Consider the following 24,212-nt stretch of genomic DNA (forward strand, 5'->3'; position numbering starts at 1 on the left):
AGTGTTTCGTGGGTGATTGTTCTTGTCTCTGTGTTTGTTGTCACCAGATAAGCTGTATAGGTTCACGTTACGTTTGTTGTTTTAGTATTGTTCGTGTTTTCTTCTTTATTAAATATGTATCAAGAATACCACGCTGCATTTTGGTCCGACTCTCCTTCACCTGAAGAAAACCGTAACAATACCTTAGGCCTAGAATGTCACATGGGCTAAGACTAAGCATGTAATCCAGAGGGACAGGGGCAAAACAATGGACAATACATCACTTCTTTATTCACAGCTACGTTTAACACATGTATCAGGTGGAATTCCCTGTCCAGCAGCCCCACGTTTGGCAATGATGTCGGTCTAGCCGCTACTCAACTGGGGCTATTTTTAGCTCTGTGTGTGTTGCATGGGCATTTGTGTGTATGCGAGGAGTAAAAATAGGAGACCCACAACAGTTAGTTTTGTTTATACTGTTTGGTATACAACATTCTCATGTACAATCATAATAAAAGCTCTGCTCTTAATGTTCAGTGATAGGCCAGGCTCAGCCCAAGAAATCTTGTTTGTATAAAGCAAGAAAGAGGATACTGCCACCTTTTTTTATCCTATATTCACAAAGTCTCAAATTAAGAGTTGATATAGGATCAGCCAGCCAGCCCCTCTTTCAATGTAATCTTCTTAATAACTTAAGGGAAAAACTGATCCTAGATCAGCACTCCTACTCGGGGACGCTTGATGAATACAGACCCACGCATAGAACCAGCTGTCTCATTTAAAAAATAATTTTAAAAACTTTAAAATTATACAAAACTTTTACATTATAAAAAAGATAAACAAATGCTGTAAAATAATTTTGGAACTTCTATTTATAGAACTTGCGATAGCATTTGGTTGTAGGGTTTGGTTCCCTCAAATATGAGAGTACTTCACACCTTTCTAACTATATTCAATAGGGCACACCGCAACAACCTGTAGCAAAAAGTTTTGCAACACAAATTAGTTTCTTATTGGACAGGTTCAGGTAGTCCCTCCCGTTTCGGTCCGTTTTCTTCAATTTATTTTCTAGTGAATACAACCCAGTCGAAATGTGAAAGCTCTTAACACATGTAGAGGAACTCATGACAAAGCATGTCGAGACAGTGAAATATGGCTTGTGCAGTATAAAAAAATACATGTCTTTGGTCAGGGAAATATGACAAATTGGGCATATTTTTGGCAGGTGGAAACATGACAGTGGTGGCATTGATAGATATATAGAGCACTAGTGTTGCCCTCCATGTCTGTAGCAGTCCTCAAACAAATCATTAATTAAAAAGGACTTCAGTAGCCCCTTGTGTAAGAGTAGAGTCATTGCTTTGAGACTGACACAAAAAGCCCAATGCTTGGCTGCTAAAATGGCTGTGGATTGTCAATGTGGTTTCCAGAGAGCAATTACTGAACACAGAAAAACACCAGTCTTAGGTCCCAAAGGGTACATTTCTTTTACCATGTGCTCCATTTGAATAAAATTATCTAACCTCCTTGGGTGATGGCCATGTCCATTTCCAAGTAACTCGCTTCCATTGTCTTCAGCAACTTGACAGGAGTCTTATTTTATTTGCATTATGTATTTTTTTGGTGATTGTAAATGCTTTCATCATGATCTCCTACAACAGCGGTAGGCAACTAGATTCAGCCTTGAGATGATTTTTGCCAGAACATAATAATGATTACATTGAGATACAATCACATCTTTTTTATGGAATTCTTGGGAACAGATTTCCTAAAGTCTCCTTTTCTCTGAAATCCTGGTGATTTCAGTCTTTTTTGACCAAAAACTAAAATCCCTCTAAAAACTCAACTTTGGGGAGCCCCCTCACAACAACAAAAAAATCACTTGAGGGCCGGTTTTGGCCCATGGGCAACCCCTGTCCTACACAAGCGTGTATGTTACCTGGTGGTGCCAGGCCACACCCACATCACTCTCCTGTGTCCGGCATCATGTCAAGCATGGTGCGAATCTCCTCTGCGCTGTATCCCAGAAGGCCGTTCAGGTCGCAGACAAAGCGGTAGACATATCGCTTGCCAGACGTCTTGTGGATTATGTTCTTGTCGTAGTAGTAGCGCAGGCCGCGGCTCAGCTTTTCATAGTTCATCTTGGGCTTGTTCTTCCTCTGGCCCCAGCGCCTAGCCACCTGGAGGGGAGGAGTGAGGACGAAAGGTGGGAGAGAGCGGGAGAGGGTCAAATTATCTTGATCCACCTCATTCCCAATTTCCTATGGCAAGATCAAGCAAACATACTTTTAACTTTGTCTATTCCATTAGGTATTGTCAATGTGAATTAGTAGCTGGATATAGGATGACGTGATGATCAAATCAGGTGTTGCTTGACACTTCCCTGGTTGCCTAAGTGGAAGGGATGTTCTCACCTCATCGGGATTGGTCAATTTGAATTCCCAGCCATCTCCCGTCCAGCTGATGACCGACTGACAGGAAGTGTCGGTCAAGAGCTCCAACAGAAATTGCCACAGCTGGATCGGACCACTTCCTGTGGAAGCACAACCAAGGAACATACAGTTTATTACTTAAATTACTTGGTATTTAATTGAATCTCAAAGAAACAAATAGTTACCTTTTGAGGTAGTCAGCAAATATAGTCACCTACCAGGTAGTCAGCAATTGTTTTGCATTCTTGGGTTACATAAACACACACACCTGTGTATCCCGCAAGAGCCGCTGCCGGTATGACAGACTTGTCTTTGGTCAGGTCCATGCGCTCCTTCACATAGTCTTTGAAGGTGCCTTTTGCTGGGTGGCCACGCAGTGTGGCCGGGTAGTCGTCTGAGTCAAAGCTGTCGTAGGAGGGCACGCGCTGCAGACTGCAGAAGTGGGGGTGGCTGCCCCGGGACTGGGTGAGACGCTCACAAGCCTCTAGGCTCTCCACACTCTCAAAGGATTCTTGGCCCCCAATTTTACCTGAGATGAAAGAGTGGAACACCACGGCCATGTTCAGTTGGGGGAAAACATTTTGAAACAAAGTGAAGCATGGGGGCACTACCTGAACCAAAATTGTTAAAAAAAATTATGCTGCAAAATAGTTGCTACTGTGTGCAATACTGAACACCAACCAGGTATTTATAATGAGGATCATAAAAATGAATGTTAATTTGCATCACAGTGAAGAATATCCATCCACACAATGTCCATAATGAGCTTGTTAATAATCTCCTTGCTTAATCTGATTCTACCAGGCTAAAATGTCATACATTCAATGTACGGGAGAATATTATATATAGCAGACAAACATTCTCCCATGATGTCATCTATAGCATTTAAGGTGGAGGAGAATGTGGTTCAATTGGTAGAACATGGCGTTTGCAACATCAGGGTCGTGGGTTGATTTCCACTTGAGGTCAATAAGATAAAATATGTATGCATGCATGTATAACTTTCATAAAACTGACCATCCTACCGATCCTCGACGATGTCGTTTACAAAATTGCATCCAATTTGCTGAGTAGAGTGTTGGAGGCTGTCTATCACAGTGCCATTCATTTTGTCACCAAAGCCCCATACACTACCCACCACTGTGACCTGTACGCTCTCGTTGGCTGGCCCTCGTGTCATACTCGTCGCCAAACCCACTGGCTCCAGGTCATCTACAAGTCTCTGCTAGGTAAAGCCCCGCCTTATCTCAGCTCACTGGTCACCATAAAAGCACCCACCCGTAGCACGCGCTCCAGCAGGTATATCTCACTTGTCACCCCCAAAACCAATTCCTCTTTTGGCTGCCTTTCCTTCCAGTTCTCAGCTGCCAATGACTGGAACGAACTGCAAAAATCTCTAAAGCTGGAGACTCTTACCTCCCTCACTAGCTTTAAGCACCAGCTGTCAGAGCAGCTCACAGATCACTGAACCTGTACATAGCTCATCTATAAATAGCCCATCCAAGCTACCTCATCCCCATAGCATATTTTTTATTTATCTTGCTCCTTTGCACCCCAGTATCTCTACTTGCACATTCATCTTCTGCACATTCTAACATTCCAGTGTTTAATTGCTACATTGTAATTACGTCGCCACCATGGCTTATTTATTGCCTTACCTCTCTTATCCTACCTCATTTGCACAAGCTGTATATAGACTTTCTACTGTATGTTTGTTTATTCCATGTGTAACGCTGTTGTTGTATGTGTCGAACTGCTTTGCTTTATCTTGGTCAGGTCGCAGTTGCAAATGAGAACTTGTTCAACTAGCCTACCTGGTTAAATAAAGGTGAAAAAATATATATTTGGACAAAAGCATCTGCTAAATGGCATATGTTATTATATTACATGACTGGTCTTACCTCGAATGACGTGCCCCATGCACATGTTGTCATGGGAGACCACTTCCTGTTTGATGGTGAGGTAGTCCCCCTGCTTAGGACCCAGTGGGCCAGTAGAATGTCCGTTCTCAGTCTTGATTGACAGCAGGTCCTCACAGGTGGTTGGTAGAAGTGTCTGATTGGACTCTGTGATGAAGCCTGGCTCTGAGTTGTCCGATGGAAGGATGCACTGGGCACGTTCAATTGCATAGTCTATGGAGAAGAATTGGGGGGGGGGGGGGGAGACATTACATCTCTCTCACAAAAAAGGGAGTAATGATATTTCTTTCCATTATAAAATGGACAGTATGATTTGGACAATAGTTGTCTCTTGTGTTTTGGGCAGAGGCAGAGAAGCTATACTCACTGGCAAAGTAGTCATAAGTGAACCGGGACTCCTGGAATGTGGGCATCAAGCAATTGACGGGGAAATGCCTCACATCTTTACCAAGAAAGACATGTTAGTTATGATGGTACCCCCCCCCTCCCCGATCGCTGATTTAACACAAAAATATATATACAGTGGGGTAAAAAAGTATTTAGTCAGCCACCAATTGTGCAAGTTCTCCCACTTAAAAATATGAGGCCTGTAATTTTCATCATAGGTACACTTCAACTATGACAGACAAAATGAGAAAAGAAATCCAGAAAATCACATTGTAGGATTTTTAATAAATTTATTTGCAAATTATGGTGGAAAATAAGTATTTGGTCAATGACAAACAAGCAAGATTTCTGTCTCTCACAGACCTGTAACTTCTTAAGAGGCTCCTCTGTCCTCCACTCGTTACCTGTATTAATAATGACACCTGTTTGAACTTGTTATCAGTATAAAAGACACCTGTCCACAACCTCAAACAGTCACACTCCAAACTCCACTATGCCCAAGACCAAAGAGCTGTCAAAGGACACCAGAAACAAAATTGTAGACCTGCACCAGGCTGGGAAGACTGAATCTGCTATAGGTAAGCAGCTTGGTTTGAAGAAATCAACTGTGGGAGCAATTATTAGGAAATGGAAGACATTACAAGACCACTGATAATCTCCCTCGATCTGGGGCTCCACGCAAGATCTCACCCCGTGGGGTCAAAATGATCACAAGAACGGTGAGCAAAAATCCCAGAACCACACGGGGGGGGACTTAGTGAATGACCTGCAGAGAGCTGGGACCAAAGTAACAAAGCCTACCATCAGCAAGGGCATTGAAGATGAAATGTGGCTGGGTCTTTCAGCATGACAATGATCCCAAACACACCGCCCGGGCAACGAAGGAGTGGCTTCGTAAGAAGCATTTCACGGTCTTGGAGTGGCCTAGCCAGTCTCCAGATCTCAACCCCATAGAAAATCTTTGGAGGGAGTTGAAAGTCTGTGTTGCCCAGCAACAGCCCCAAAACATCACTGCTCTAGAGGAGATCTGCATGGAGGTATGGGCCAAAATACCAGCAACAGTGTGTGAAAACCTTGTGAAAACGTTTGACCTCTGTCATTGCCAACAAAGGGTATATAACAAAGTATTGAGATAAACGTTTGATATTGACCAAATACTTATTTTCCGCCATCATTTGCAATTAAATTCATTTAAAAAAATCCTACAATGAGATTTTTTGGATTTTTTTTCTTATTTTGTCTGTATTAGTTGAAGTGTACATATGATGAAAATGACAGGCCTCATCGTTTTAAGTGGGAGAACTTGCACAATTGGTGGCTGACTAAATACTTTTTTGCCCCACTGTATACCAACTAAACAATGCCACAGTAAAGTATCAATGTTTGTGGGATTGGATGCTAACACGGTTTATACAATAGGTTGAGATGTCCGTTAAACTATTTTGCGCTGATGATAGCCGTAGTCTCTCAATAGCCTAGAAATTATGTTAATATACAGTGGGGAGAACAAGTGTTTGATACACTGCCGATTTTTCAAGTTTTCCTACTTACAAAGCATGTAGAGGTCTGTAATTTGTATCATAGGTACACTTCAACTGTGAGAGACGGAATCTCAAAAATCCAGAAAATCACATTTTATGATTTTTAAGTAATTAATTTGGATTTTATTGTATGACATAAGTATTTGATACATCAGAAAAGCAGAACTTAATATTTGGTATAGAAACCTTTGTTTGCAATTGCAGAGAATTTGTTTCCTGTAGTTCTTGACCAGGTTTGCACACACTGCAGCAGGGATTTTGGCCCACTCCTCCATACAGACTTTCTCCAGATCCTTCAGGTTTCGGGGCTGTCGCTGGGCAATACGGACTTTCAGCTCCCTCCAAAGATTTTCTATTGGGTTCAGGTCTGGAGACTGGCTAGGCCACTCCAGGACCTTGAGATGCTTCTTACGGAGCCACTCCTTAGTTGCCCTGGCTGTGTGTTTCTGGTCGTTGTCGTGCTGGAAGAACCAGCCACGACCCATCTTCAATGCTCTTACTGAGGGAAGGAGGTTTGTGGGCCAAGCTCTCGCAATACATGGCCCCATCCATCCTCCCCTCAATAAGGTGCAGTCGTCCTGTCCCCTTTGCAGAAAAGCATCCCCAAAGAATGATGTTTCCACCTCCATGCTTCACGGTTAGGATGGTGTTCTTGGGGTTGTACTCATCCTTCTTCCTCCCAACACGGCGAGTGGAGTTTAGACCAAAAAGCTCTATTTTTGTCTCATCAGACCACATGACCTTCTCCCATTCCTCCTCTGGATCATCCAGATGGTCATTGGCAAACTTCAGACGGGCCTGGACATGCGGTGGCTTGAGCAGGGGGACCTTGCGTGCGCTGCAGGATTTTTATCCATGACAGCGTAGTGTGTTACTAATGGTTCTCTTTGAGACTGTGGTCCCAGCTCTCTTCAGGTCATTGACCAGGTCCTGCCGTTTAGTTCTGGTCTGATATCCTCACCTTCCTCATGATCATTGATACCCCACAAGGTGAGATCTTGCATGGAGCCCCAGACCGAGGCTGATTGACCGTCATCTTGAACTAATTGCGCCAACAGTTGTTGCCTTCTCACCAAGCTGCTTGCGTATTGTCCTGTAGCCCATCCCAGCCTTGTGCAGGTCTACAATTTTATCTGATGTCCTTACACCCTCTCTGGTCTTGGCCATTGTGGAGAGGTTGGAGTCTGTTTGAGAGTGTGGACAGGTGTCTTTCATACAGGCAAAGAGTTCAAACAGGTACAGTTAATACAGGTAATGAGTGGAGAATATGAGGGCTTCTTAAAGAAAAACTAAACAGGTCTGTGAGAGCTGGAATTCTTACTGGTTGGTAGGTGATCAAATACTTATGTCATGCAATAACATGCAAATTAATTACTTAAAAATAATACAATGTGATTTTCTGGATTTGTGTTTTAGATTCCGTCTCTCACAGTTGAAGTGTACCTATGATAAAAATTACAGACCTCTACATGATTTGTAAGTAGGAAAACCTGCAAAATCGGCAGTGTATCAAATACTTGTTCTCCCCACTGTAACTAGCAATTGTTAATATAGACAAAGTACGCAATAAATGTTGCTGCTGCCGTAGTAGTTAAACATCAGCTACTACAGTGAGTGAAATCACAGCGACACTTAAGAGCTGCAGTCAGTTTCAGAATGGTGGCATAAAAGTTAGTCCTAAATATTTCTAAAACTAAAATAATTGTATTTGGGACAAATATTGTAATGAATAATGTGGAAATTGATTAAGTTGAGGAGACTAAACTGCTTGCAGTAACCCTGGATTGTAAACTGTCATGTCAAAACATGTTGATGGATGCAACAGTAGCTAGGAGTCTGTCCATAATAAAGCGCTGCTCTGCCTTAACACTATCAACAAGGCAGGTCATACAGGCCGTAGTTTTATCGCACCTGGGCAACTGTCCAGTTGTGTGGTCAGCTGCCAGAAAGAGGAACTTAGGAAAATTAGAATTGGCTCAGAACAGGGCTGTCCCTTAAATATACACAAAGAGATAACATGAATAATATGCATGTCAATCTCTCATGGCTCAAAGTAGAGAGATTGGCTTCAACACTACTTGCTTTTGTAAGAAGTATGGACATGCTGAATGCACCAAGCTGTCAGGTTAACCTACTAGCACACAGCTCACCCATGCATACCCCACAAGACATGTCACCAGAGGTCTCTTCACAATCCCGAAGTCAAGAACAGACTATAGAGGCGCACAGTACCACATCAGGTATCTGATGCAAGCAGTAGAATCATATTTAACAAAACAACCAGTTCTCATTTACAACTGTGACTTGGCCAAGATAAACCAAAGCAGTGCGACAAAAACAACAGAGGTTACACATGGGATAAACAAAGGTAAAGTCAACACAATAGAAAAAAAATCTATATACAGTGTGTGCAAATGCAGTAAGATTAGGGAGGTAAGGCAATAATAGGCCATAGTGGCAAAATAATTAGTTTAGCATTAACATTGGAGTGAGATGTGCAAGTAGAGATATTGGGGTGCAAAAGAGCAAAAGTAAATAACATTGGGATGAGGTAGTTGGGTGGGCTATATACAGATTGGCTGTGTACAGGTACAGTGATCGGTAAGCTGCTCTGACAGCTGATGCTTAAAGTTAGAGAGGGAGATATGAGTCTCCAGCTTTAGAGATTTTTGCAATTCATTCCAGTCATTGGCAGCAGAGAACTGGACGCAAAGGTGGCCAAAAGAAGGGTTGGATTTGGGGGTGACCAGTGAAATATACCTGCTGGAGTGCATGCTACAGGTGGGTGTTGCTATGGTGACCAGTGAGCTGAGATAAGGCAGGGCTTTACCTAGCATAGACTTCTAGATGACATGGAGCCAGTGGATTTGGCGACGAATATGTAGTGAGGGCCAGCCAACGAGAGAATACAGGTCGCAGTGGTGGGTAGTATATGGGCTTTGGTGACAAATAAGATGGCACTGTGATAGCAAATTGGATGTAGTCTGAGTAGAGTGTTGGAGGCTATTTTTTAAATGACGTCGCCGAAGTCGAGGATAGTCAGATTTACGAGGGTATGTTTGGCTGCATGAGTGAAGGAGGATGTGTTGCATAATAAATAAAGCCAATTCTAGATTGGAGATGCTTAATGTGAGTCTGGAAGGAGAATTCACAGTCTAGCCAGACACCTAGGTATTTGTAGTTGTCCACATATTCAGAACCGTCCAGAGTAGTGATGCTAGTCGGGCGGAAGGGTGCGGGCAGCGATCGGTTGAAGAGCATGCATTTAGTTTTACTTGCATTTAAGAACAGTTGGAGGCCACGGAATGAGTGTTGTATGGCATTGAAGCTTGTCTGGAGGTTAGTTAACACAGTGTCCAAAGGGCCAGATGTATACAGAATAGTGTCATCTGCGTAGAGGTGGATCAGATAATCACCAGCAACAAGAGCAACATCATTGATATATACAGAAAAAAAGTGAGAATTGAATCAAGTGGCACACCCATAGAGACTGCCAGATGTGTGGACAACAGGCCCTCCCATTTGACACACTGAACTGTCTGAGAAGTAGTTGGTGAACCAGGCGAGGCAGTCATTTGAGAAACCAAGGCTATTGAGTCTGCCGATAAGATTGTGTTGATTGACATAGTCGAAAGCCTTGGCCAGATCGATGAAGACGGCTGCACAGTACTGTCATTTATCGATGGCGGTTATGATATCGTTTAGGACCTTGAGCGTGGCTGAGGTGCACCCATGACCAGCTCGGAAACCAGATTGCATAGCGGAGAAGGTACGTGGGATTTGAAATGGTTGGTGATCTGTTTGTTAACTTGGCTTTTGAATACTTTAGAAAGGCAGGGCAAGATAGATATAGGTCTGTAACAGTTTGGATCTAGAGTGTCTCCCCCTTTGAAGAGATGGATGACCATGGCAGCTTTCCAATCTTTGGGGATTTCCAACAATACGAAAGAGGCTGAACAGGCTAGTAATAGGGGTTGCAACAATTGCGGTGGATCATTTTAGAAAGAGAGGGTGCAGATTGTCTAGCCCAGCTGATTTGTAGGGGTCCAGATTTTGCAGCTCTTTCAGAACATCAGCTATTTGGGTGCAGAGCTGTTGGCCGGGGTAGGGGTGGCGAGGTGGAAAGCATGGCCAGTCGTAGAAAAATGCTTATTGAAATGATTGATTATCTTAGTTTTATCAGTGGTGACAGTGTTTCCTAGCCTCAGTGCAGTGGGCAGCTGGGAGGAGGTGCTCTTATTCTCCATGGACTTCAGTGTCCCAAAACGTATTGGAATTAGTGCTACAGGATGCATATTTGTTTGAAAAAGCTAGCCTTAGCTTTCATAACTGACTGTTTATATTGGTTGCGGACTTCCCTGAAAAGTTGCATATTGCATGGGGCTATTCGATGCTAATGCAGTACGCCACAGGATGTTTTTGTGCTGATCAAGAGCAGTCAAGTCTGGAGTGAACCAAGGGCTATCTATATCTGTTCTTAGTTCTGTTTTTTTGAATGGGGCATGCTTATTTAAGATGGTGAGGAAAGTACTTAAAGAATAACCAGGCATCCTCTACTGATGGAATGGAGGTCAATATGCTTCCAGGATACCCGGGCCAAGTCGATTAGAAAGGCCTGCTCGCTGAAGTGTTTTAGGGAGCATTTGACAGTGATGAGGGGTGGTCGTTTGACCACAGACGCAGGCAATGAGGCAGTGATTGCTGATATCCTGGTTGAAGACAGCAGAGGTGTATTTAGAGGGCAGGTTGGTCAGGATGATATCTAGGAGGGTGCCCGTATATACAGATTTATGGTTGTACCTGGTAGGCTCCTTGATAATTTGTGTGAGATTGAGGGCATCTAGTTTAGATTGTAGGATGGCCAGGGTGTTAAGCATATCCCAGTTTAGGTCACCTGACAGTACAAACTCTGAAGATAAGTGGAGAACATTCACAGCTGGAATTAACAGCTGGCGGCTGAAGGGGGTCTATAACAAGCAGCAACAGTGAGAGACTTGTTTCTGGAAAGGTGGATTTTTAAAAGTAGAAGCTCAAACTGTTTAGGCACAGACCTGGATAGCATGACAGAACTCTGCAGACTAACTCAACCCCCTTTGGCAGTTCTATCTTGGTGGAAAATGTTGTACTTGGATGGAAATTTCAGAATTTTTGGTGGCACTGCTATTCAGGCACTGCTAGGACATCAAGGTTGGCGGAGTGTGCTAAAGCTGTAAATAAAACAAACTTAGGGAGGAGGCTTATGATGTTAACATGCATGAAACCAAGGCTTTTACGGTTACAGAAGTCAACAAATGATAGCGCCTGGGGAATGGAACTGGGGGGCTACAGGGCCTGGATTAACCTCTACATCACCAGAGGAAAAGAGGAGTATGATAAGGGTACGGCTAAAGGCTATAAGAACTGGTCGTCCAGTGCGTCGGGAACAGAGAATAAAAGGAGAAGATTTTTAGGCGTGGTAGAATAGATTCAGGGCATAATGTACAGACAATGGTATGGTAGGATGTGAGTACAGTGGAGGTAAACCTAGGCGTTGGGTGACGATGAGAGGTTGTCTCTGGAGGCACCAGTTAAGCCAGGTGAGGTCTCCGCATGTGTGGGGTGGGACAAAAGAGCCATCTAAGGCATGTTGAGCGGGACTGAGGGCTCTACAGTGAAATAAAACAATAAGAACTAGCCGAGACAGCAGTAGACAAGGCATATTGACATTAGAGTCATAAAGCAATCACAGGTGTTGATCGGGAGAGCTAAGACAAAAACGGGTAAATGGCGATGAATGTCATCTAATACTTTAAATTGTATTTAACCACCCTAATGTTGCAGGACCCCAGGAAGTTTAGCTGCTGCCCAGGTGATATTTATTTATAACAACATTTCAACCCTTAGGCCTTCATTAGGCATGGAGCAGCAGTGTGCGGCGTGGAGCAGCAGTGAGGTGTTTTCCATGAGTTTGCTCCAGCACCTGCGGAAAGTACCTGGATGTTCATATGTTCTTCAGCTTTTGACCCTTAATAAATAGTAATCCAGTAAGGTTATGGGCACCATGTTTCTGGGTTAGCAGTGATGCTAATAGCCTTACTAGAAGTTGCCGGGTTAACAATGAAGTTAATAGCCTTAATGGATGTTGTTGGCCTAACATGGATACTAAAAGCCATAGGCTACTACTGTATGCTGCTGGCTTAGCAATGATGCTAATAGAAATGTAAAAAGCCATCTGTTGCTATCCTAGCGATGACACAGGTGCTACCTACCTCTCTGCATCATCTCCAGGTGTTCCCACAAGATGTCCCCCACAAAGTCAGGTGCCAGGTCCAAGAAGCACTCCTTCCCCAGGGCACAGAGACTTACCCCGGCCATACGGAAGCAGTGCAGGTCCACGCTCTTCAGGCTGAACTCGTTCACTGTCCACAGCAGCCACTGGCCCACCTGGCTCTCTGACCAGTGCCTGGGGTCTGGACACAGAGGAGGAAGGTGTGTAACATCAAAAACAGTCTTCCTTAGTCAGTGAATACACAGGGATCACACTATCTGGTTCATATGTCGCTGTGTATGCAGATATGTTGGTTACTTAACAGTGACCCTCTACAGTGTTGGATCAATACAGTATTTCTACCAAGGGCCAAAACATAGAGCAAGAGGCTGGAACAGTCACAAAATAAAATGTATTTTATTTGTATTATTCATGATAAATTGTGCATCATTCATGAAAATGAATTATCTTTGGAGCAATACTGTACATCCAGATTTAAACTTGAAATATCACTTTTTGTACAACACACTAACAGCAACGGTTTGACACTGGGAGCAGGTCAACCTTAATCTGAAATCGCCATAAGTGAAACATTGCCAGCACATGTTTTTGTTGGAGAAACAGGCATCCAGCATTGTGGAAAAAAATATTTGCAGTACATAACTGGTTAAATAAAGGTTAAATAAAAAAACGGTTTTGTTTGAACTAACTTTGTTGCTGTAATATCCTAAAACGCATGTAGCCGTTTCACAAATAGGGATTCCGGCTTTAAGTCAGTGGGTGGGACCTTATCCAAAAATAAAATGTATTCTCAAAACTGTTTGAGGAGCATCATATACACTTGTGTATAGTGTGGTGTTTAGCAGAAGTTATAACCCTCTCGCACCGAATCCCAATCCTTAGACTTTTTGGCAGATAAAGTTCAAACTCCCTGCACCAAAATTCCTCAGCAACTGCCGAGACTCCTAGGCGCTTATTAACAGACACCCCCTAGACAGAGTGACTCACTGTCTATCCACGCCTCACACGTTTGTTTACTCTTAACAGGCTGCTCCTCCAACCAGGTCACATGGTCTCATGCCTACTCTAAAGAGTGAATGGGTTGTCATGTCGAGGTATATTGCAAGTTGGTTTAACAACCAACCAGTGGTGGAAAAAGTACCCATCGTCCTACTTGAGTAAAAGTAAAGATACCTTAATAGAAAATGACAAGTAAACATGAGTCACCCAGTAAAATACTTAGAGTAAAAGTCTTGGTTTTAAATATACTGAAGTATCAAAAGTAAATGTAATTGCTAAAATATACTTAAGTATCAAGAGTAAAAGTACAAGTATAAATCATTTAAAATTCCTTACATTAAGCAAAGCAAACAGACACATTTTCTAGTTTATTTTAAATCCAATCCAACACTAAAAGACATCCTTTACAAATGAAGTATGTGTTTAGTGAGTCCACCAGATCAGAGGCAGTAGGGAAGTACTTTTGGGTGTCAGGGAAAATGTATGAAATAAAAAGTAGATCATTTTCTTTAGGAATGTAGTGAAGTAAAAGTTGTCAAAAATATAAAATAGTAAAGTACAGACCACAAAAAACTTTAAAATACTTTCAAGTACTACTTAAGTACTTTACACCACTGCAACCAACTTGGCTTTGACAGACAGCTCCCACCCGCATGTTGTAAACACTGTTGAGGCAGCACATTCCTGCTAGGTCAAAAAATGTGCCTCTGAGAAAAATAAATAAGGCAGGCTCCGTTTCATCAATCAATAACTTGGATTGACCTGTGTGTGTAAAATGTGCAAAACATTTCAGATGTAAATTGTATAAATTTCTACGATTCATATACAGTCCCTTCAGAAAGTATTCAGACCCCTTGACTTGCCACATTTTCTTTACATTAACCACTCTAAAATTGATTTTAATTATTCAAAAACTCAATCTACACAGAATACCCCATAATGACAGACACATTTAGAACTGTCTGCAAATTAATAAAAAATAATTAACAGAAATACCTTATTTACGTCGGTATTCAGACCCTTTGCTATGAGATTCAAAATTGAGCACAGGTGCATCCTGTTTCCATTGATCATCCTTGAGATGTTTCTACAACTTGGAGTCCAAGAATTCAATTGGTTGGACATGATTTGGAACCGCACACACAGATCTATATAAAGGTCCCACAACTGACGGTGCATGTCAGAGCAAAAACAAAGCCATGAGGTCAGAGGAATTGTCCATAGAGCTCCAAAACACGATTGTGTCGAGGCACAGATCTGAGGAAGGGTACCAAAAAATGTCTGCAGCATTGAAGGTCCCCAAGAACACAGTGGTCTCCATCAATCTTAAAATGGAAGAAGTGTGGAACCACCAAGACTCTGCCTAGAGCTGGCTGCCTGGCCAAACTGAGCAATTGAGGGAGAAGGGCCTTGGTCAGGGAGGTGACCAAGAACCCGACGGTCACTGACAGAGCTCTAGAGTCCCTCTGTGGAGATGGGAGAACCTTCCAGAAGGACAACCATCTCTGCAGAATTCCACCAATCAGGCCTTTATGGTAGAGTGGCCAGACGGAAGCCACTCCTCAGTAAAAGGCACATGACAGCCCACTTGGAGTTTGCCAAAATGCACCTAAAGACTCGCAGACCATGAGAAACAAGATTCTCTGGTCTGATGAAACCAAGATTGAACTTTGTCCTGAATGCAAAGCGTCACATCATGAGGAAACCAGATACAATCCCTACAGTGAAGCATGGTGGCAGCATCATGCTTTGGGGAGGTTTTTCAGCGGCAGGTACTGGGAGACTAGTCAGCATCGAGGCAAAGATGAACGGATCAAGGAGAGATCATTGATGAAAACCTGCTACAAAGCGCCAAGAACCTCAGACTGGGGCAAAGTTTCACCATCCAACAAGACAACAACCCTAAGCACATAGCCAAGACAACGCAGGAGTGATCGAACATCTCTGGAGAGACTTGAAAATAGCTGTGCAGCGACGCTCCCCATCCAACCTGACAGAGCTTGAGGATCTGCAAAGAATGGGAGAAACTCCCCCAAAGAAGGGGAGAAGACACGGTGATATAATCACTGCCAAAGTACTAAGTAAAGGGCCTGAATACTTATATAAATGTGATGCTTCCATTTTTTTATTTGTAATAAAATAGCAAACATTTATAAACCTGTTTTTGCTTTGGCATTATTGAGTATTGTGTGTAGAATGACGAGGGAAAAAAACTTCAACTTTAGAATAAGGCTGTAACAAAATGTGGAAAAGGTCAAGGGGTCAGAATACTTTCCAAAGGCACTGTACTTCATGTACAGACATCTATTCTACACAATTAATTTCTATCTGGGCCCATATTCTTAAAGCGTCTCAAAATAGCAGTAATTTTAGATGCAAACTGATCCGAGATAAGCAATCTAACTCTGAGATGCTTTTTGAATTTGGGCCCTGAACATTTAACATTGTAATGCTCTCCTAAACAGGGCCCTGTTTTATTGGTTTCCACAGGCAGTGCGTTTCTGAATGCTGTATAGGGGGGGGGAGGGGTGGACTTACCTCTGGGCATGCCCAGTCTCTGTTGCTCCTTGGTGAAGCCGCTAAACGTGGCCCTCAGGGCCTGTGACATCATCTCCCTGCTTCCCGGGGTGAGCAGGGGCACGTCACTGAAGTCCACATCTGCCAATACGAACAAAAAAGACAACTCAGCCCCAATGCTAGTACCCTTGGTCACCAATCTGATACCATACTGTAAACTGGGTTCCGGGCAACATTAGTATGCAGTGACGGTTCTACTTGTTTAGTATGTCACACAACTTCAAGTCTCCTGTCCGCTCCATCGACTCGTTGTGGACCAAACAGTGGTTTATACCACAAACAGCATGAAAAGGGGCCTTGCCCTGATCACTGCCCCCCCCCCCCCCCAAACCAAAGAGACAGAAGCCCTGTGCCTGTCCAACCCCCGAAACCAGAGAGACAAAAGCACTGTGCCTGTGTCCCCCCCCCCAAAACCAGAGAGTCAGAAGCACCAACTTGGATATATTTAATGTTGAAGTAATTAAGGGAATATGTACATGTAGGTAAAGTGACTAAGCATAGATAATAAGCAAGCAGGAATCAGGAGGATAGAGTTATGGTAAGATTAGCCAAATGGAGGGCGAGGGAGAGCTTTGTACGCGTCAGTGTGTGGAGTAAGGTTTTTTATACTCTGGTTGCACATGTAACATGCTGGTAAGTTTCCCTGCATTAAAGTCTCCAGCCACTAGGAGCGCCACTTCTGGATGAGCATTCTTGTTTGTTTATGGCCTTATACAGCTCGTTGAGTGCGGTCTTAGTGCCAACATCGGTTTGAGGTGGTAAATAGACGGCTACGAAAAATATAGATAAACACTTGGTAAATAGTGTGGTCTACAGCGTTTCATGAGATACTTTACCTCAGGCAAGCAAAACCTAGAGAGTTCCTTAATATTAGATTTCGTGCACCAGCTGTTATTGTCAAATAGACAGACCGCCACTCCTTGTCTTACCAGAGGCAGCTGTTCTATCTTGCCGATGCACGGAAAACCCACCCAGCTGTAGGTTATCCATATCGTCGTTCAGCCACAACTCTGAAATATAAGATATTACAGTTTTAATGTCCCGTTGGGAGTCTTGATTGGAGCTCATCCAGTTTATTATCCAATGATTGCACTTTGGCTAATTGGACTGATGGTAGAGGCGGATTACCCACTCGCCATCGGATCCTTACAAGGCACCCCGACCTACTTCCACGATATCTCTGTCTCTTCTTCATGCGATTGACGGGGATTTGGACCTTGTCCGGTGTCTGAAGTAAATCCTTTGCGTTCAAATAAAAAACGTAAAGTATTTTTGTCCAGTACGAGGTGAGTAATCACTGTCCTGATATCCAGAAGCTATTTTCGCTCAAAAGAGACGATGGCAGAAATACCACATAAAATAAAAAAGTTACAAATAATGCGGAAAAAAACCCACAATAGCACAATTGGTTAGGAGCCCGTAAAACGGCAGCCATCTCCTCCGGTGCTATTGCAACTAATGTCAGTAAAGATAGAAATGCACCAGAGACTGTCCTTAAAACCAGTCAGACTGATGAGTGTCAGACAAACTCACTGGCTATGGCCAATCTAGAGTCATCAAGAGAAAACATGAACATAATTAACAGTTTCCATTTTGAACATACCAGGGGTCAGGGGGTGTGAAATCTGCATTCTGTGGCTTGCCAACAGAAGATCACATGGTTGGTTCCTGAGGGGGTAGGGTTGAGGAGAGGAGAAGAATTGCACTGAGAACTTCTGTTTTTTCCCCTCAGTATCAAGTTTGTGAGCAGGTTGATTTGTTTCATTGTACTCTCAGCACACTTTATTGTCCTGCCTGATACAGAAAATCCCAATCAAAGTGAATACTACTAAACACCCACTATCCAATCCCTCCCTTAATAACTTCCTGTTCTAAAACATGATAAAAAAAAAAGGGCAGCCATCACAAAGCCAGACATGTCACTGGCAAACACTCCAGTCTAGCCTACGATATTCTTTCGGAGAGTTGTGGAAATTTCCTGGAATCTGTGGCAAGGAGAGACAGGGAATGGGAACCACATGTTGGATATCCTGCTATGATGTCTCTGGGATAGTCTGGCCGCCCCTGTTTGCCAACAGCGACACAGGAAATCACAAGGGCCCAAGTGGGAACCTCAAGTTATGGTGTACAACACAGTCCAGGTCAGAGTTGTTGGAACATTCCCTCTGCACTGTCTGCATAGCCCGGTAATCATTAACAACAATGACCTAATAAGCAGATAGCAACTTATTGGCAATTGAAGCTAACTTCATTTAGTTGGTGTGTATTTTTCATTTTGAATGCTACCAGAGATGGTTACTGCTAAAAAGAAGGACAACCATTGGGACATGGGACGATACCAGTATAAAGATACTAGTTAGTATCGTGGCAAGGAGACAAAACAAGAAGCAGATTTAACTTCTTTTAAAAAACAGCCTTCATGTTGGAAACAAACTTCATTATATTGTCATCCAGAGTCACATTTATGTACCAAGCTATTGCACACAATATTTTACACACAGGTATTTAAAGGACCAAAGAGTTAGGTCTGCTTCATGTTCTTTTTTTGCCCTAAATTGTATTTATTTATTTTTATTGACAAAATAATTGGGATACTGGCATTGTCACAGCCCTAGTTTATGTAAGTTTGTCTCACTACTGACACATTCAAACATGCTGTTAATTTGAATTGCCAACTAGCCTAAAACTTGTGACTTTTGTTCTCTTTGTATGTGTCAAAGAAGTTGGGCGATATATCCAGTTTTAGATTATTTAGCCGAGAAACATAATTTCTGTTTGAAATTACTGATGTCTGTTTGGATACTGATGAAGACATGAGTCAAACAGATTTTTTAGAGTCAGGGGCATCAAACAACAAAGGTAATGTATTACATTTTGATTAAACATTTCATATAAAAACATTACTTGGGGTCAAAATCTAGTTTATTTTCCTCAGGGCATTCTGTGGGGAAAAACTCAAATGAAACAGATCCAAAAGTGCATGAATAAGTGATTAGGGAGATGGAAAAAAAAAAAATTGCTGAATTAGTTTGACACCCTCTATGACATTGCTGGATTTCGTGGGCCAAGAAGCCTGACTCACGCGTGTGTCATCATGTGCTGGGAGAGGAAAACGAGAACACACCCTCACAAAATATATGGGCTGAGCAATGATCTCCCATTGCGAGTATTGCTTGAGGAGACACCCTCCACCACACACACAGCCATGTTACCCCGGTGGTCTGGTTAAAAGATCACACAGAACCATTATGCAGGTTACCAGTCAGCTTAGGTTTCTGTGATTATTCTAAACCCTAATCATTCTCTGGCATGGCTGTCATTCAGCGCTGATAATATATCTCCGATTAGGAGTGTGGCTACATCCCAAATCGTACTTTATACATTGCAAAGAACCCATAGGGCTTCAGTCAAAAGTAGTGCCCTTTATAGAGATTTGGGTGCTAATTTGGGACGCACCCTGTGTTTTATGACTAAGCGTTACAAGGCGGGATGAGGCAGTCCAGTCAGTCCACTGGCATGCCAAGAGAACTACACTGTTTAGAGAAAGCACACCAAGGCCAGGGTGTAAGAGAATGGAATGGAATGCGGCCCCTCTCTTCCACGCATGACACGTGAATGGCTCACCTAGCCACCCTTGTCGGACAATGCCTCAACCTCCTTCCTGGAACTCCACATCAGTGTGAATAGTTTTTTTTAATATATAAAAAAATATTTTTTTACATTATTTAAATCAAGTCACTCTCAGTATAATTAACTAGGTCACATGACGAAATCCTACAAATTTTAAAATATAAAAACATTCCCCCGGCCCCCCCGAACCTTTTGACTCTAGCATTCATTACAATACCCAAAGCTGTAGAGGCATGGCCATTTCATATTTAACTGCCACCTTGCACAGTAAAACAGACGCCTCACGTGTTCTTACCACAAGAGGAGTTACGCGACTGTCCTAGAATTGCTATACAAGCACTACGGAAAGCCCCATGAAGTAAACAATACATTGAACACACGTAGGAAAACCTAAAACCAACCTAAAATAGCTCACTTCAATTCAAATCATCTTGCAATAATATCACTCAAGAAGATCTGTGTTTGACTTTGAATTAAACATTTCCAGATCATGTAAAAATGTATGTACATTGGATGGTGCCCTCATTGATCGTGTCCTCGCTTATAAATATCCGGTTATTTGGATTGATGAGTTACTTAAGAAAATGTAATTAGGGCCAATACCAGTATCGCGATACTCATTAGTATCGTGGCAAGGAAACAAAACACGAAGCAGATTTAACTTCCTTAGGAAAATAGCCCTAATGTTGGAAACAAACATTATGTTGTCATCCAAAGTCACATTTATTTATTTTCCAAGATATAGTAAATAATATTTTACATACAGCAGGTTTTTAAAAGGACCAAGTGTTTTCATTTTTGCCATGGAAAAAAATATTGCGATACTGGTATTTTTATTTACTTAACTAGGCAAGTCAGTTAAGAACAAATTCTTATTTACAATGACGGCCTACCGTGAAATAGTGGGTTAGGGTGGCAGGATGACATTTTTACCTTGTCAGCTCGGGGATTCAATCCAGCAACCTTTTGGTTACTGGCCCAACGCTCTAACCACTAGACTACCGACTACTTGTTGTCCCAGTCCTAATTAAAATGGTCTTGTTTTACAGGAATAAGTCATACCTTTCATTAAATAGCAGAAAAAAATATTCAGTCGACATTCATAAGTGTTACACAGATGTAGTATCTTAATTTGAACCAGTGTGCTACAGCAGGAAATAATTTTGCAGCGACAGGAAATGTGATTTATAATTCATGGACATTTTTTGTAGGGGTTGATACATTTTTCATTAGTTCAAATCAAGTCTCACATTTTAAAGTGGAAATAAAAATGTAGAACCCTTTTTAAAGCTTGAATAAAATACAAGTTTGGATTTCTTGCACAAATTCTCAGCAACAAAAGTGATCAAATTAAGATCCTAAAGCTGTAAACTATGGCAATATTATCTATAAGAGTGCAGCTGCCACTGTTTTGAAAAGTAGGCTGGTTCTCGTAGATCGACGCATTGCATTATTTGTCTATAAAGCCCTCCTGGCATAAACTTCCACTGTAACTTAATTGTTTACTTACAGATGTACAAGATTCCAGACCCAGTCTAGGTCTGCACTGAGTTAGGTAAATCTGCTTTTTGTTTTTCTGTACCTTACTTGTGGAATGATATCAAAAGGCTCTCTAAAGTTGTATTAACTGGTGCCTCTAGGGCAATTCAAAAGGCTGATTAAGGAACTTTTTGGTGAAGAATGTGTTTATTTTTCTGTGATTGTTTTTCTTTTCATATATTGATGTGAATAATGGTGTATGTTGATTAGTATAGTGTATATTGATATGTATACAGGGATCATCTGTGATAGAGACCTTGGTCTCAGCATGAACCCATTATTTAAACAATTGTAACATAACAGTCTAATCATTTTTGCTGTTGATTCAGGGGCATCCTGCCCAAAAAAGTATCTCCACAGGTGTGGCCTGTCCCCTATCCACAGTAGCTGGCTTTATTTTAACAGCTAATGTTTCAGTCATCATGTACCTGGCTGATCGGCTTACTTCAAGCAAAGACGTTCTCCAGAAGTCTAGTGATCACAGGCAGTGATCAGATGGGGACAGATTCCTATCAGTGACTAGTGTACATATCCTAAGTGAGACATCTCCAGGACCGGAGAGGTAACGTGTGTCACTTCAATGCAAAATGGTGGAAAAGGCTGCTCTCTCTAGATGTCCAACACCTGCCAGAACCTCACCAGCCCAACACGCCTTTGAAAGATGTGACAGACTAAACCCATCACAACAAACGTCATTAGACATTTAGGGCTTATAGACATAACATTCAACCTCTAACTCATTTAATAGCGCTTTTTACAATACCATTGTCACTGAGCACAAGTGTAATAAAACAAGTGTACGACCAAAGTATCATGGTTGTGTTACTCAGTGTGGTAGCTCTCTCCCTTGAGTGAAGAGGCTGGTTGTTGGGAGAGTTGGCAGGATGGTGCAAGCTTGTGCAGACAATGCTGTAACTATCAGCACTTTCACGCTCTGCTGATCACTTGAACATTGTGTGTGTGTGTGGTACTCTGTTTTTGCACTTGGATCTTAGTTTAATGTGGTTGACGAATGTGTGAATAGCCTAGTTTCCATGACGTTTTATGTCGTCTGCATTAACACAGCAAGTCTTGAGCAAAAACATCTGAGAAATCATATAGTTTTAATCATATCAATGAAAGTAGAATATGAAACAAATATAAAAAGGGAGCAAGCTACATAATCTGATATTTAAGCATTGGCAACTGAGTCTATGGGTGACAAATAGGACAACTATGGCAATGTGAGATATATCATAACACGGATGAGAGAAAACTAACAAGAACATCTAAAAACAGGTAAGAAGGTGTAGACAAGTCAGTAACCTATGCTAAAAAGGGTATCTGAGCCAATAGACGACTTTAGCTAGTGAGGGGATTCGATTATCCGACCCGATTTTGTCGTCGGACATGTGATAGCATTCGTTTTGGAACGAATGCTACGCCTCTCGCGCGTGAGCAAGGTGAGCTCTGGCCAACAGCAAAGTCGGCTCAAAACAAAAGTGACATAGGTTAAGCACGGGGTAATGAGCAGGATTCTGTGTTTTCACATGCAAAAATGATTGCTTTTTGATAAAAAAACTATCTGCATTCCCAATGAAAACTAATTTGAACATATATTTTATAGAAAAGAGTTATATTTCTGAACGATGCACCATGATGCCTTGACCTGACCGAACAGCGCAGATCATACTGTTCGATTTGAGGTCACTCACAGGGATAAACCGGTGCACCGATTAATCTTAATCGAGTGCTGCCATTAATTAATGGATTTTTTTCTCACAATTTTTTATTTTACCTTTAACCAGGTAGGCTAGTTGAGAACAAGTTCTCATTTACAACTGCGACCTGGCCAATATAAAGCATAGCAGTGTGAACAGACAACAACACAGAGTTACACATGGAGTAAACAATAAACAAGTCAATAACACAGTAGAAAAAAAAAGTCTATATACATTGTGTGCAAAAGGCATGAGGAGGTAGGCGAATAATTACAATTTTGTAGATTAACACTGGAGTGATAAATGATCAGATGGTCATGTGCAGGTAGAGATACTGGTGTGCAAAAGAGCAGAAAAGTAAATAAATAAAAACAGTATGGGGATGAGGTAGGTAAATTGGGTGGGCTATTTACCGATGTTAACAAAAGGTGTGCACAATTACTGATGCGCGCCTAAATCATCACTTAACTGCATAGCTAGAATACAATTTTGCGTTATAAAAAAAATGTATGCATGTATGATAACACAATCGTGTTCTCCATCATTTACATAGACTTAGGCTAAATGGAATAAAAGCTATCAAATGAAACGGCATTTTGATGCTACACATCATATTTATGGCCCTCAACATAAATAGTCTGCAATAGGGTTAATATTGGTAGTTGTCTGCCTGTGTAAACTCAAAGTATGCCTAGATGCCATATCAGTAATACAAATCATTATTAGACAAAGCTACTTACAATCCAATTTTTCGGACTTCATCAAAGTTAACGCTGGTTTGATATCAAGAACGGCCGTCATCTCGGCAGCTTCTTCACAACGTTGATCCAATTATCACTTTTGAGTCCCAGCCGCTGCCGATTGATGCGTTATTCAATTGATTGATGTGTAGGCTATTTGAGCTCTGGGCGAATCTTGATTGCGATCCCTTTATTGTCAACTTCGAATGGTATTATTCCCCATAATTTTTCTTAAGACATAAAAGTGTGTAATAAGTCCCTCTGAAATTACGTATACGCCACTGAAAGCTACAACAAACACTCATGATGATCATGTTGTACGCTCTTCGCTGAAAGGGGCAGGGTTTGACACATGACGCGTATTAGAGGCGAGGCCACAAACTTTACAGATGCCTGTCAGATTACTAATCATAAACAGAGCAATTTTAGGTAAATAAAACCGTTAAATGGTTTACAATGAGTGTGAGTCCATGCCAAGGTGAGTCATGCACCAATAACTAT

General features: G+C 42.0%; 1 protein-coding gene across 2 annotated transcripts; it reads right to left on the reverse strand.

Moving 5' to 3' along the window:
- Nucleotides 1-250: 250 nt before the first annotated feature.
- On the reverse strand, nucleotides 251-24,038 carry LOC139418062 (protein c-ets-1-B-like). Of its 2 annotated transcripts, XM_071167222.1 has the most exons (9): nucleotides 23,712-24,038; nucleotides 17,032-17,112; nucleotides 16,064-16,183; nucleotides 12,507-12,707; nucleotides 4,698-4,772; nucleotides 4,313-4,543; nucleotides 2,680-2,940; nucleotides 2,394-2,512; nucleotides 251-2,159 (listed from the first exon to the last, which is right to left on the reverse strand). In XM_071167222.1, exons 2-9 carry the CDS (start codon nucleotides 17,090-17,092, stop codon nucleotides 1,944-1,946), a joined length of 1,284 nt encoding a protein of 427 aa, XP_071023323.1. In that variant the 5' UTR covers nucleotides 17,093-17,112; nucleotides 23,712-24,038; the 3' UTR covers nucleotides 251-1,943. The 2 variants fall into 2 exon arrangements, with proteins under 2 accessions (XP_071023323.1, XP_071023324.1); XM_071167223.1 differs by lacking the exon at nucleotides 17,032-17,112 and having other exon boundaries at nucleotides 23,712-24,001.
- Nucleotides 24,039-24,212: the final 174 nt, after the last annotated feature.

The sequence above is a fragment of the Oncorhynchus clarkii genome, chromosome 10 (genome assembly GCF_045791955.1).
Source record: "Oncorhynchus clarkii lewisi isolate Uvic-CL-2024 chromosome 10, UVic_Ocla_1.0, whole genome shotgun sequence".
NCBI lineage: Eukaryota > Metazoa > Chordata > Actinopteri > Salmoniformes > Salmonidae > Oncorhynchus > Oncorhynchus clarkii.